Source organism: Curcuma longa, chromosome 7 (assembly GCF_044706935.1).
Source record: "Curcuma longa cultivar G26 ecotype Majalengka, Jawa Barat chromosome 7, ITB_CL_G26_1.1, whole genome shotgun sequence".
Taxonomy (NCBI): domain Eukaryota; kingdom Viridiplantae; phylum Streptophyta; class Magnoliopsida; order Zingiberales; family Zingiberaceae; genus Curcuma; species Curcuma longa.
This window is the reverse complement of record NC_133867.1, coordinates 3,639,049-3,654,329: the sequence shown is the minus strand read 5'-3', so window position 1 is coordinate 3,654,329 and position 15,281 is coordinate 3,639,049. Positions and strand designations below refer to the sequence as shown.

Here is a 15,281-nt window from a genome sequence, read left to right as displayed (position 1 = left end):
AAGATAGTTTAAATAGATGTTCACAAATCCTAATCGAATTATCATATTAAAATATATATAAATTTATTTTAAAATTTAAAAATTATAAATAAATTATATTTATTATATATATATATATATAATTTATTATTATCATTAATAATAATAATAATAATATTATTATTATTATTTAATTTAAATTATTCTAAAAAGAAAAACAAATCTGTTTTTTAATTGCTCCACGAGCCTGATTTCTTTCTTGTACAGCTATATTTATCCGTATCGCAATATTACAAATTAAAATTGTTCAATCACGCACACTTTCTATTTTAGTTCTGATAACTTGCCTCTTTTCACCTTTGACATAATTAAGTTAGTTATGATGAAACAAAGTTAAAATGATAAAAATTAAATTCAATGAAGCTGAAGTAATGTTTTTCTCCGTCATGACCAATTATAATTTTTTGATTTACTTTCTCATAGATGGTCGCGGACATCGTGTATGACCGCTGAGGTGGTGGATTCCACTGCTGAACTGATAACTAGCCCCTTTAGCATTGTGTCTGTACATCAATCCAACCATTTTTCCTTTGTTTTTGAGATTGTGTGCCTAGCTCTCGGGGTATAACTGAGTTGGTTACAACGGAGCAGAATTGTAGAAATGAACAAGGATTCAAATCTCGATGAAGTCGAGACAATACCCTCCTCTGTCATGATAAATTGTAGTTTCTTGATTTACCTTCTTATATAGGGTTGTGGGACTGATTGCGTGGGACCGCTGGATGGTAGATTTTTTTTTTTTTTTTTTTTTTTTTTTGCAAAAATTGAGATTTTGTGCCTAATTCCGCAACCGAATCACTTCAAAATTCATACAAAACAATGAATTAGATGACAAATATAAATCTGTTTTTTTTTGTTTTTTGTTTTTTTGCAGTAAGATGGGAAATCAGAAAAAATCTACCTTTCCGGTTGCCTCGGGCAGGTTCCTGTAGAGTCAACGCGAGGACAGGTTGGTGCTGAGTACAGGTGGAGTAGGCGGCGGCAGCAGCAGCTTGGAAGATTGTTGATGTTGATCTCCTCCTAATCCCTCCATCTTCCGTTCGATTCCTCCATCCCACCATTTCTCAAGCAAGACACAGAAAAGCTAAGGGATCGCCATGGAGTCGCCCCTCTCTCAGCTGGAAGCGAGGTTCTCTCCCTCTCCTTTGCTTAATTCCCAAATCGCCCGCCTTCAGTTTGTTCGGCGTTGACGCTGCAATTGAATCGGATGGGGTTCTTGGTCCTTTATCTAGATCTTCTGTGCAGTTCTTCCATTTTCCGGCATTTTTTTTAGTTACAGCTGTTAGGGAAGTTGAAAGATGCAACTTTCATTTGAATTCCGACAAGTCTTTGATTTTGTTGTTTAAATATTGAGATAGAGATTCTTTGAGATACCTTGAGCTGGTGTGGCCTTTATTCCAAATGAAGCATTTAGATGGGTCTACGGGTCTTCGCCCCCCTTCCTCACACCGGCAATGGTGGAAATTTCTCGCTCTAGAATAGCATTTCTTGATGATGCTGGATGAAAGAGGATAGTCTAAAATCGGAATTTGGAAACAGACTTGGATTTGGTAGAATGACCTTCAACAATGACGCGGTCCAGTCCTCAATAGACCAGAAGTTACTGTCATCCCATTGGAATGCACCTAATAACTAAACACTTTCTATTATTTGGTACAACTACTTTTGTTCGTTGTTTGCAAGTTCTTATTTTTGAAGTCCCTTCATTTGTGTTCTATTACATGTGCCTGTATCATGATTATTCAATATAGTTGCGTCTCAATATGGTGTTTGGTAGTACTGTAGTGTAGTATAGTTGATATTGTTTGTGTGGAACTGTCACAAGTTCATATTATGTTATCCAACTGTTAAAGATCGACTTGGAGATAAATACATGCAGACATTTATGTTTATAATAACTGAGTAAAATATACTTTAGCTTTCAATGCGTTGATATTCCAATTTACCAATTCCTTTCAGCCTGTTGATCTCGTCTGAAAACTACCATTCATCATCAAGTGTATTTGTCTTGCATTGAGCTTTGGATTATTCTTTTTATTAGTTCCTTTTTGGAGCAATTTCTCATGCACTTGTGCCCTTTCACACTAAGCTAATTATGCACAGTGCACCATCTCTTGCATTATGTTACCTATGTCTTTTTCAATAGGAATCTGCTAATGTACTATGTGAACATCCCCATGTTCTTATTTGTGCATTTCAGTGACAATTAGTTTAATTTGCAATTGGTTAACACCTTTTACATTAGGTGAAGATGTGCATAACATGTACTTCTGGTTATGTTCACCAATAATGTAATTGATTTTTGATTTGATTGTTTTCCTGCTAAGGTATCTTAATGCATGCCAGAAGCAGAAGGTCATACCAAATTCTTCGATGTTGTTGAGTTTATCAAAGGTAATTTCTTTGTCAAAGTGGGCATATTTTCTTTGCATCATTTGGTGAATTGCTTTGCAAATATTTTGCTGGATCTTATTAATCACAGTTGATTTATTTTTGTACAATTCCTGTAATTGCATTTATATTTGTTCAGTGGAATATTTATGTCAAGTTTGAAGTTATATATTTGTTTCTATTTTTTTTTGTCATTTTTTGGTGGTTGTAGACTAATACAGGCATAGTTACTTTTCTCATTTGATTAGAAGAGCAAAAAGCCTAAAACTATTAACAGATATACAGGAGACAAGTTATGCATATGCAATGAGGTTGTGATGGAGCTGAAATAGTCACTGTGCTATCACATACATAACCAATTATCTGCTTTGCCATTGAAACCTTTCAATTGTCTGCACGATCTTGCATTAACTTTATGCTGATGGTAACTGACTGTGTTGGTTCAGCAATGTTGCTGAACCTGACAGTGCATACTAATTAAAATAAATGTTTCTTGATAAATATCACTTACCACTTGGACACTTTGTCTCAAATATATATTCTCATAATGGATTCTTATTGAAATTTAGAGTGAACACAGCTCTTTGAGACTGTATAAACCAATCATGGTTCATTTCCATCAGAGAAGGTCATGAAATTCTGAAGAAAGAACTTAATGGGACATATTTTAATTCTACTATCATTCTTTATTCTACAAGTCATTTTCTTGGGTATGCATGAAAATCTCATAGACTCATACCACTTTCATCCTCATTAATTAGTTGAAAAAAAAAACGCTAGTGGCTGGTTCAAGGATGAATAAAAGATATGAAAAATAGTGCAACAACTTTTCTTAAAATTTAACATATGTGAACCTTGAGAGGAAATAAGGTTTTCTATTTTAAATATATCCATGAAGTCAAATGCTTGTAGCTGTGCGAAGTAGTGAAACAGTTATTGATATCCTGACTAAAGAAATATCAATGTGCTCAGATGATTTGTCATGTCCTCTTCAAGGCTTTCAACATTTACACTTTTGTATTCCAAGTTCCATCTTTATTGAAGGGTTTCCATGTAGTCTCATTTGTAAATTTTAATGGTTTTCATGGGTTTTCAATGTAATAATTCATCTGTTTAACTTTTTGAGTCTTGTAATCTCACTGTAGGCTTCCTACGTGATAGACTTCCTATGTGATTAGATGCAGGATTATGAATCTTGGTCTTACTACTCTAAGATGAACTTTATGTGGTCTCTGGTACAAGAAGTATGCATCTAAATGATACCCTTTCTGATTCTGATAATTAGATTGTAAAAGTTTGTTGCTATTATTATACAAGCCCATGGTCTTTTTCTTGTTTGACTATGATTAAGTACTTGTTTATGTGACAGTCTGCATTTTTCTATTATTAAGCCATTTCTCTAGATTCAATATGGATAAAAATTTTAAGCTCACCAAGTGATGCCTATGTACATCTTTCGTTTCTTTCTATGCTTGTTTTCCCTTAGGTTTTTTAAAAGGTGAGGTTGAATATTTATTACTTTCAGGCAAAATATCAAAAAGAGCGCTTTGGTCAATGCATTTTGGAAATCTTTATCGATTGCTTGGCATCATTGGATATTCCCCCAATTATAGCTACATTATCTGAAAGTTTATCTGACATTGATGCAATTAATATACGACAAAAATCATCTAATGTTTCATTGGATGGGGAAGGTCTTCTACTTCTATTCCAGTCTGTCAACCAAAAGCTTCAAATTGTTGATCTCATCAATTCTTCATCATGGAAAGATGTTCTCCGGTATGCTTTTATACAATCCTTTTGGCATTATATGTTATAAGATTCTAAAATAACAATTTGATATGTTGGAATCAACTACACCTTGTATTGTAATGATGATCAATTGAACTTTAAGGAACATTAGTAATGTAACAGTTGTCACTTGGTACAACAATATTACATGAATTTAATGAGCATCATTTTATGTTTCGTGTTGATTCTTCATAAACAAAGTTCCCATAGGGTGCCTTTGGGTTTCAATTTTTCCTAGCGGATGCCCTACACTCTGTTCTTTATCCAAAGGTGCACCACCCACATGTGAAAAATCATGCCTCTAAACCGACCAAAATTCACCTAAAAAAACTTGAATTGGCTTCCAAACCGACTCAATCCGTTTGCTCAAACCCCACATATGTCCTTCTTTGCCTTTATTGACATTGTCAATTCCCTTTCTCAAGCCTTTCTTTTTCCTTCATCTCTTCCTCTTTGCTCCACCAACAACAAAAGCTTTCTTCTTTCTCTTCTTCCACTTCCTCTTTTGCCACAACTTTGCATCGACCCATTGAGACTCAAGACTTGAGAGTGAGAGGTGCCTACCTCATGGATGAGCTTCACCTTATGACACATTTGTGTAATTGGTATTCCGTGAACAATTGGCTATAAAAGTTGTAATAACGTGATCATATAAGTCCTATTATATGCTTATGCATAAGTAAAGTGTTAATGAGATAGTCATCCCTTTGCATTGATACTTGTCATTTTCTAAATATTTTTGATAATTAAAACATTTTTAAATTAAATTAGTTAAATATTTGGCATGATGGCCTTGAATCATGCTTACCATAGGCCAATTACCACTGAGTTGGGTCTAGGTTGATCTTGGGTTTGAAGCTTACCTTATCAACATGAGCTCAACCTTGAGCATGAAGCAGCATACTTTTCAAATCTTGGTAGTGACAAAGAGGCCAAACCCTTTGACGAGTTCCACAAGCCTAAGGGAACTGAAGAAGAGATTGTAGGATTATGTGCAATGCATTGTATGTTTTTCACACCCACATCAGATGACATTTGGAAGCTCACTAGCATCTTCCACACCTATGTGAAATGCAGAAACCAATTTGCAAAATCATTATTGCGATGGGAGCTGCATGAATGTTGTTTCCACACATTCCCTTGCTAGGATTTAGGCCACTCATGAACCACACCCAAGCCTCCATAAGGTGGCATAAGTAAATTAGACTTCCCTTTTGGTTGCACAAATCTATTTGGTTCATAGAGATAGATCCATACAAGGATAAAATATGATGGGGTTTCCTTCCTGTGAGTATGAATTATGACATCCTTGGTCGACCCTTACTTTACAATCTCTGTTACTCACTAAGCCACAAAATGGCCAAAATGTTTGATTGTACCAAATAAACCTAGTGAGCTTGAGTCCTACCCTAAGGCACAAACCAAATTGGCCCAATCCTTGTAACAACCCCTCCACCTTCTCATGCAGTCTTAGTTTAAAGAAGAAAAAAAAGAGTAAGGTGTGATGGTACCATTAGTGATCCAGAATTTTATAAGGGCCCTAGCGACTTATCAAGGGATCATTCCCCTGAGGTTAAGGAGATTTTAGATGAGCATTAAAATATAACTTCTGAAAAATTGCCAAATGAACTTCCACCTAACATACTATGGATTTGATCCCAAGACTACAATTACCTAGTTTGTCACTTGGCAAATTTGCTTACAATAATTCAGCAAGGTGAAATCTCATTAATCTATTAATCCAATTCCCTTAACTTCCACTTCACATTCTTCTGAGTCACTAGAGTACATTACTAAGTGTATCAGAGATAGCCATGCTATTTACAAGAGGAAAATCACATTGGCTAATAAGCTTATAAAATTTAGCCGATGTAGTTGTAAGTTTAAGATGTAGAAGATTATGTGCTTGCCCACATTCAGCTTCAAAAAGCTTCATGCTTGCTCTTTCAGTTCATTCCAAATTGTAAGGAAAATTAGAATTAATGCATATGTTGTAGACTTGTCTACTAATTTGGACATCTAATTTTTAATGTAGAGGACTTACTGCGATACTATGGGACATTAAAACCTTTCTTTGTTTGTTGATTTGCCTACGAGTCGTGTATCGACGATGTTAGCTCTCATGCTCTCATTTGTGGCATATCCTTCTCATTAGGTTGAGTGAATTGTGGATTTTCATATTGTGATATTTCCAAACAAAAACACCCACAAAACCCTAATCCGTTGGAAAGAGTTTCTAGAAATTGAAGATGTTTGGATCATTGAGGATGAGTTTTAACGATTTTCCCCTGGGCTTCTTTCAGAAATAGAGCAACAATTGTGTGATATAGCTAGATAAGTGCACTACTTCATACCTTTGTGTGGTGTTGCCACTTCGTACCTATGTGCAATGCCGCTAGACTTGATTTGATAGTTCTATCTCTCTACTTGACATAGTCGAGTTCTTCAAATATGGGTGAGAATAATGTAGAGAAAAAAAATAAATTAACACTAAAAAAGAAATAATTGAAGAGAATAAATTGGAAATTAATTCAAGATTGGCGTATTCACAATAAAAGAAAATAAACTAGAAAACATTCGAGATTGGCACATCCGCGGCAAATTTTAAATTTGATTTTTGTTGTTTGGTAATTAATAGTCAATTAGCATTTTCTATTTTTGAAATAATTAGAGAATAACTATAATGTCAATTAAGTCTTCTTTATTTAAAATATTTCTTTCCACATTTATTACCGAGTCAAGTATATAAAAGAAGTCCAAATCTTGTAATTTTTTGAATTAATATAATTTTCAATTTTACATCTGGGGCCTCCATCAGTTGCTTGATACATATTGAATGATTTGGTTTCACAAAATGCATAAAGGTCTCACTGCCAGTGGGATGATGCACCACAATTGGTTTTTGTTGGAATTGTATTGGCTACAAAAACATCAATGCTTGAAATTCATATTGTCTATTTCTAAAGGAGTACTTTCAACAGTAACCCACAAACATAGCAGATTTAATATCAAATTAGGCATTATTGTGACAAGTTGTTTATTGAGAAAGGATAGATGGTAGTAATTTAGTCATTTAGTATAAATATGTTTAAATTATATCAGAGTGGGTAGCTATGGAAGTGTTATGTAGTAACAAATATTGCTTTATGGTATTTCTTCAGCTGTGTTCATGCTAATTGAAACATTAAATATAATTAATGACATGATTTTTTTTTTTTTGTGTGTTTCTAGTGATATTTGCCAAAGAGGTACAACATGCCGGATTTTGAACCTTCGCTTGTCTCCTATTAGGAAGCTCAACATGACAGGGAAGTTCATGGAGTTGCAAACACTTAATTTAGATTCAAGTGTTCATTTGACCAGTTTCCACATCAATTGTTTTAGTTGTATGCCAAAGCTAATGAGGTTATCGATGTGCGAAACAAGAGTTGCCAACCTTTGGGTGACTAGTGCTGCACTTTCAAAACTTCATTCATTGTCAGAACTCCGCTTCCAGAATTGTTCGTGCTGTTTTGATACTGGGCCGTGCTTAACTTTTGGTGGAGTGTTTGGAATGGTAAATGATAATAAGTGCTCTAAGCAGCAATCATCTTCCTACTTTGGAGCACAATGTATTGGTACTGAAAACAATTTAAAACAGACTATTGTGCAGTCCGTAGATAATGCTTTCAACAGCCGTTCTTCTAAGAATTGCTTGTTGGCAAGTAATGAAATGCTCGAAAGCACTACTGAGGAATTATCAGATGAAAGTGATCCAGAATTTTCTGATACCTTTACTGAGTTCTGTAGGCAAAACAATCCAAACTCAGTACTTAGCCCATCCAAACATTCTGCGCCTTCTTCTACACTTTCTTCAGTATCAACTACTATCCCATTTTTGGTGGATGCAATGCATTTAGGTAGAAGATTGGAAAACAGTAACTCTTTTACTGGGTGTGCAACCCCTGGAGAAACTTGTTATAAGAATGATTCCTCATTGAGTGAAGTCACTAACAGTGTGAATTTTGGGGAAACTACAAGGAGCTCACTGGAAAATCATATTTCCACACATCCTTCACCAATTTGTTTTGAGAGATACTACAGAGAATATATCATTACATCACTGCCACATTTAAAAGTTTTAGATAATATACCTATTGGATTTGTGGAGAGAGAGCAAGCTAAAGTAATTTTTAAGAGATATTTTGAGCACACACCTTATAACAGACAGAGTAAAGATAACATTGTGAGTATTCTACAGAGGCATGAGGCCAACAGACCTGTTTTCTCTCATACATTTTCAAGGGGCAAGCAGCAATATCGTAGAGAAAGCAATCACTCCTTTCTCAGGTCACTTTCTGCAGCTAAAGTAGGCTCATCTACACAGGCTCATTTACATTCAGTATCCAGAATTACTAGTGGTCCAAATGAAGAATCAAAGAGTTTCCGTCCAAGACAATTTGAATACCATCCTACAGACTCAAGGCTTATGGCATTTGGAACATTAGATGGAGAGCTCATTGTCATCAATCATGAAAGTGAGAAACTCGTTGGTTATCTCCCATCAGTTGGAACACTAAATAGCATTTTAGCTCTTTGCTGGCTTAAGAAGCATCCAACCAAGGTAAGCAACTATTGTCTTCCTTTAATTTTTTTTTACATGTACTGAGTTTCTACTTTCTTGTTTAGCTAATGCTCTACTCACTTCTAAGTTGTCCACAACAATGAGAAATCCTCATTTTGACTTATCCTACTATCACCAGATTCTTGCTGGCTCAGACAATGGTTCCTTGCAATTAAATGATGTTTGTAAAATGGCATCAAAGGTTACAGATCAATATTGCATTCAGAATGCTTCTGTACGTACATTTCATGAATTTCAACAGTTGACGTCTGTCCACATAAATTCAACTGACGACTATTTTCTTGCAAGTGGATACTCAAATCATGTAGCTCTCTATGATATGGGAAGTGGAAGACGTCTGCAAGTTTTCAAAGACCTTCATAAGGAACATATAAATGTGGTCAAATTTGCTCATCATTCTCCAACTTTATTTGCTACTGCATCCTTTGATAAAGAAATTAAGATGTGGGACTTAAGAGTAGGCACTTCACAGCCTTGTTATACAGCATCTAGCTCCAGAGGAAATGTGATGCTGTGCTTTTCTCCTGATGATTACTATTTACTCACATCTGCTGTTGACAATGAGGTAAATCCAACACAGATTGTTGTATTATTCTTGCAACCATATATTTATGGCATCTTAAAAAATTCCAGGTTAAGCAATTACTGGCTGTAGATGGAAGACTCCATACTTCATTTAGCATTGCTTCTACTGGAAACTCACAAAATTACACTCGATCTTACTATATCAATGAACGGGATTACATCATCTCAGGAAGTTGTGAAGAACATGTAGTGCGAATATGTTGTGCTCAAACTGGAAGGAGGCTGCGGGATGTTTATCTTGAGGTGTTTTGCACAAGCTATATTTCATGTTCCTAGCTAATTATGTTTTTTTCTGGAAATTTACAAAAAAATATGTTTCCTTTAAGGCTTCATGTCTGAAGTTTCAAAAAAAAAAATGTTTCCTTTAATTCTTACATATGTTATGTTATGGTAGGAATTTTTTGTCTCAAAACATCAACACATTTATAGTTAAATTTTGATTGTTTAAGCTATCGCATATATTATGTTGCATTATTCTGTTATATATCATCAAAGTTTTGAGCTTGTTTGACCATCCTGGATAATATCTTCAATTTAAGGACTTAAGCAAACTGTAAATACTGTGGTTTTCCTGAGTTCTGCTTGCTATAAAATTCCAGGACATAATGCTGACACTGGTGTTGGCATAAAACTTTCGGTTAGGGAAAACATTTGGAGTGGAATCCACTATGCACAAATGGACATTACAAGAGTGGCAAATTTATTGAGCACTATATTTACTTCAACCTTCTTGCTTTCCTGAGTTTCCGCTTGCTATATAATTCAATGGCACACTGCTAAGATTAGCATTGGGGCAAAACTCAAGAGGGGAAAAAAAACTGGAGCATGGAATTGACTACAGAAGATGGAGTATTACAAGATTTGTTAAATTTACCAACCACTATATGTTTACTTCAATCCTCTTGGTGGCTTCTGTTTAATTGAGAATCACATAGCAGTTAGGACCTGCTGGACAGTTTAGGATTTTGCAAAATTGCAGTATTTTTGTCGTACAATATTAGTTATATTCATCTGTGGTTGATGTACAATATTATCTGCTTGATTTTTGCAGGGCCGGGGTTCAAAAAATTCAATGTTCATTCAGTCATTGAGGGGTGATCCATTTAGGGTGAGAATTTAGTCTTACACATACCTTTTCATCACAAGTTTGATTTTTAATTTCTTCCTTTTGGTTTTGTTGGTTTCGCTGTTGCATTTCAAACTATTGTCATCTATGTTGATTTCTTGTATCCCACAATTTCCTACTTTAAGATCTCAGCTTAAATATTGGTAAAGATAATTACATGCTTATGTATTATTTTGGAGGACTTTCCACATGCAATGAAGAAAATCATTAAATTTGTACTATATAGTAGTTGTACTGCAGTGGGCTTCCTATTTTCATAGGACATGTTAATCATCAATCAGCTAATATGAATAAAGATTTATCAAATTCTATTGCTGAGATGATATCCACAGAGGACTTGATTGATTTTTCCCCTTCCAATGGATATTCAAAGGTCTCCATTGTAATAGACGGAAGAGTTTCCTTATTTGACTCTGACTCCATATTTGTAGTTTTAGCTCTCTTCCACTTTGATCCTCAAGTTATTGTCCACTTGAGAAATATCCTCATCAACAACATTGCCTTCTTTGGACTTGTCATCCACATCATTTATTTCTTCATCAGATCTGAAGGAACCCAACTATGATCCATCCATATCAGAACCTTGAGGCTCATCCATATCAGACCCCACAGGTAGCGTAGTTGGTACTTGAGTGACAGATTTGTTGGATTGAGCACGGGCCAATTCTTGTGGATTTCATCACCTTGGAGTATGCCCTCCACTTAGGAGGCTGCTACGTATTGTAATTTACTTGTCTGTATCTCGCTGTGAGATTGGTGATACTAGGCCGCTTAGGGTGAGTGAAATCACCTTTTGCTGGATTGAGGCTCATCTTTAGTTTGTTTTGCTTCTTTCTCAATTTGAAGATCCATACCAATTTTATCGACAACTTCGTCCACCTCATCATCGTCATAAACTGGATCACCGACTATTTCGATCTTGTCGTCCACATCTTCTTTATAATAAAAAATTTCTTCCACCTCATTAAACCAATCAAAAAATTCCTCAGTCTACAACGTATTAGAAAATTCGAGAAGTTCAACGGGAAATCTGATATCTATGTATAGTTTATCTCAACCACGGTCTCGCGATTGTGATAAGGTTTTGCAAAAGTGGAATTCGAATTACGATAAGGGAATTTATGATCTTTTAGATTTCGCGCCGCTCAATGCTGGGATATCTTCGCGATTTGTCTTTGTAGAGCTTCAAGTATCTCGTCTCAAGTGCTACGATCACGGTGCGAGGCTTTCTCAGTCGGAACCTACTTATCATCACTACAATCACGATCATGATGACTATCCATGGATCTAAAGGTTTTGATATCAACTGACGCCCGACAAGATAACGATTATCTTGCGGGTGGTATTGATTTCGTTGGTTCGACTACAAATGCCGGAAATAATATTTTAAAATCTGTTGATTTGGAAGAATATCAGGAAATAGAGAAAATGAGATAAAACAACACAATCGAAAATACTATTCATCAACAATTTAATCCTAAACATCAACTAAACAATTATTTAAATAGACCCAACATCTTAAGATGCAAAAAAAAAAAAAAAAGAAATTTTTTTTAACAGATTCAAAATCCTAAAATCTCTAAACGGATTCAAAATCCTAAAATACAAAAGATAGAAATTACCAAAAATATCCTAATTACCAAAACCTCTAAAAATTATTAAAAATAATAATTAACTAAAAATAGTAAAAAAAAGATCCAATGAATCCTCCTGGATCATGATCTTTCTTGCTACAGCCGATTGAAACCCTAATTTTGGGCACTCAATGAAACCTAGGGTATTGACCAAGGTTTCAAATTTTGTTCCAAGCCTGTTAATATGGGCGAAAATTATTGTTCCCTCTCAATTGACACATTGAACACTTCGATACAATCAATACATAGTTTCAAACAATCATCTTCTTCAACCGCAAGTGTCGTCCACAATTTTGGCCATGAGCAGGGGTGGTGGGTAGTGGTTCTTTTGTGAGCTACACATGTGATCTAGGGTATATTCAACAAGGTCAAACATAAGCCGCTCCTTAGTTCCACTCTCTTCCTCATCGGTGCCATCAACATTGTGCCAATATCAGTTCATGTCAGCAACATTTCTTCCTCATTGTGCCAATATTGGTTCATGTTGGCACACTAGTACTGTTTCATATTGTTCAAAGACCTGAACTTGTAGTGCATTTTCCACGTGGATCGGAATTTCAAACCTTGTTATTGACATTCCTTCAACCAGTTTTCTTGTCAGAGCTAGAGCTTTATTCATGATACACAGTTAAGTCAATGGAGCCATTGTTTTGAAGGTGTCGTGATGTTAATAACACTCGATCCTCTATTTTAGAAGTCCCTCTCTTCAAATATTTTCATCCTTATAAGGTATTAGAGTGGAAGATCTTAGCCTAATTTTTCAAGTTCAGTTATTTTAGGGGGGAAAAAGGATGATGATCTCTTGACCTATTCAAATCACATTTATTGGACTTCAAACATTCTGGAGTTCAATGACTAAATGTAAAGAACAGAGGGAGTCATGCGGTGGCTTCGATTTTTCTTTCTTTTTTTTGAATTAGAGTGATCAAGAACAAAATACAATCTTGGAGAAGGTAGAATTCAGCACATGGGTTAATGACCTTTTTCTTATTTTTTTAGATACTTTCTTACACACTAGAGAAGGGGAGACTTGATGCAATGGTAAAATTGTTATTATATGATCTCGTGGTCACGGATTCGAGTTGCGGAAACAACCTTTTGTAATGTAGGATAAAACTACGTATAATAAATCTAATGCAGTCTGTCCTTCTCTGGGACCTTGCATCCATGCACTTCGTGCACCAGATTGCACTTTACTTTCTCGCACGCCAGAGATTATAGAACAAATAAAGAATCCACCACCAAAAGAAACTAGGATCATCCTTTATTCCTAAACATTGTAACTTGGGTATGTATTAGGTGTAAGGCATGCTCTTATGTGTTTTGCAAGTTCTACTTTCTTTTCTTCTTTTTGGCGCCCCGTATATGCTTGGTGCGGGAGTATGGTGGTTTGCTTGATATTTATATAGAAGGACAATAGCGAAGCCTGGTAAATGACTTAAGAAGATTTCGCCGAATGTATATTCTGCGCGAATCCTACATACTAATGATGCATCATCTTCGCATTTAACGCAGGACTTCCACATGAGTATCTTAGCTGCGTATTGGCGTCCATTTTCGAAATCTGAGATTATAAAGGTACCGATAACTTGCTTGTAATTGTTGCTCAGCTATGTGCTCATGAAGATCCTCCATGTAATGCAAACTACTGCACCATGTTCCTGCAGGTGAACCTGTTGCAATCCGAAGAGTGCCCTGAAGAAATCACATCCCTTTAAGTTCACCTCGTTCGACTAATTAAGGTGAGCTCCTTGGAGTGAAGTTGGAGTTTTCAAGCAAATGAAGGCGATCGATTGCTCCAGCAGTAGTGACTGAAACCAGAATGGCACCCTTCAAGAAGACGACTACAGCTATTGGTAGAATGTTACAATTTGTTTGCAAAGTGTTTGTCGACGATATGGTGTCTTGAATTTTCTGTATAGCTTGTATGTATATGTTGTTTTATGTGGACGTTGCTGGTTTTTTTTTCTCTATTTGCTAGTTAATGTATGTTTGTTTTTTGTTTAATGAAATTAAAACCAGGCTAATTATTGTTTACTGTCATTAATGTATCGAAAGCAAGGTGTTATTTATGATAAAAGCAGATATTGTATTGCAAATAAGCATCAATACCAAAAATATTCTGATCTTCATCAAAATGATACAAGTACATAGATTAATATTGCCTTTGGAGCTGCGGAGTATAGTTGAGTTGGTTACGACGGAACAGAATTGCAGAAATAGACAAGGGTTCGAATTTCGACGAAGTCGAGATAATATCATCCTCCGTCGTGATCAACTGTAGCTTTTCGATTTATCTCTTCTCAGATGGTCATGAGGTTGATCGTGTGGAAGTGGATTTTACCTTTTTACAAAAATGTAGAAATATTGCTCCTAGGGTATAGTTAAGTTAGTTACGATAGGATAGACTTTGTTGAAGTGGATAAGGGTTGAATCTCGACGAAGTCGAGACAATGTTCTCATTCATCGTGATCAACTGTAATTTCTTGATTTATCTTTTCATAGATGGTCGTGAGATCGATCGTGTGGGACCGTTGGGGTGGTAGATTTTTTTTTAATAAAATAGTAAAATACGCGTGCTCTTGGACACAATGCAACGGTAGGACTTAGTTCGAATCTCACGTAGTAGAATGAAAATTTTAAAATGTTTATTGTCGGTTGAGAAATTGTTCATATTTTTAAATTTATTTTAGGGATGAAGGGAAGATCATTTGTTCTCATGATTAATTGAGTTTAAGGTTTAAATATCTTAATTATATAAAAACATATAATATGCATCTAATTTTTTGAGAGAATTATTTATATTTTTAGATTTATCCGATCAATAAATCAGACAATAATCGATCTCTAAAATAGTTGAGATCTGGCATTCCTTCCTCGCTGCGATTCGGCCGTCGGTGGTTGTGCGTCGGATTCGGAAGTTTTCGGCCGAATTCGGTCGGATTCCGGCCACAATCCGATCGGAATCCGACGTCGGTCGGTGCGCCGGCGAGTGGGCCGTCGATCGGGACAGGTCTGACGGTCTCCGGTGGCCGGACGGCGTGGCGACGACGGCGGAAGTGGCTGGGGGTCGAGGCGACAGTCGGGGCTG

The 15,281-nt window shown here is 35.8% G+C and overlaps 1 protein-coding gene across 1 annotated transcript; it reads left to right on the top strand.

The window, feature by feature from the left end:
* Positions 1 to 1,018: 1,018 nt before the first annotated feature.
* LOC141832422 (protein DWD HYPERSENSITIVE TO UV-B 1-like) lies at positions 1,019 to 14,227 on the top strand. Its single transcript, XM_074719925.1, is given in 10 exon segments — positions 1,019 to 1,168; positions 2,367 to 2,433; positions 3,956 to 4,209; positions 7,453 to 8,824; positions 8,964 to 9,410; positions 9,479 to 9,673; positions 10,482 to 10,538; positions 13,706 to 13,768; positions 13,858 to 13,898; positions 13,900 to 14,227. Coding segments are annotated over 10 exon segments (2,556 nt in total). The 5' UTR covers positions 1,019 to 1,136; the 3' UTR covers positions 13,928 to 14,227.
* Positions 14,228 to 15,281: the final 1,054 nt, after the last annotated feature.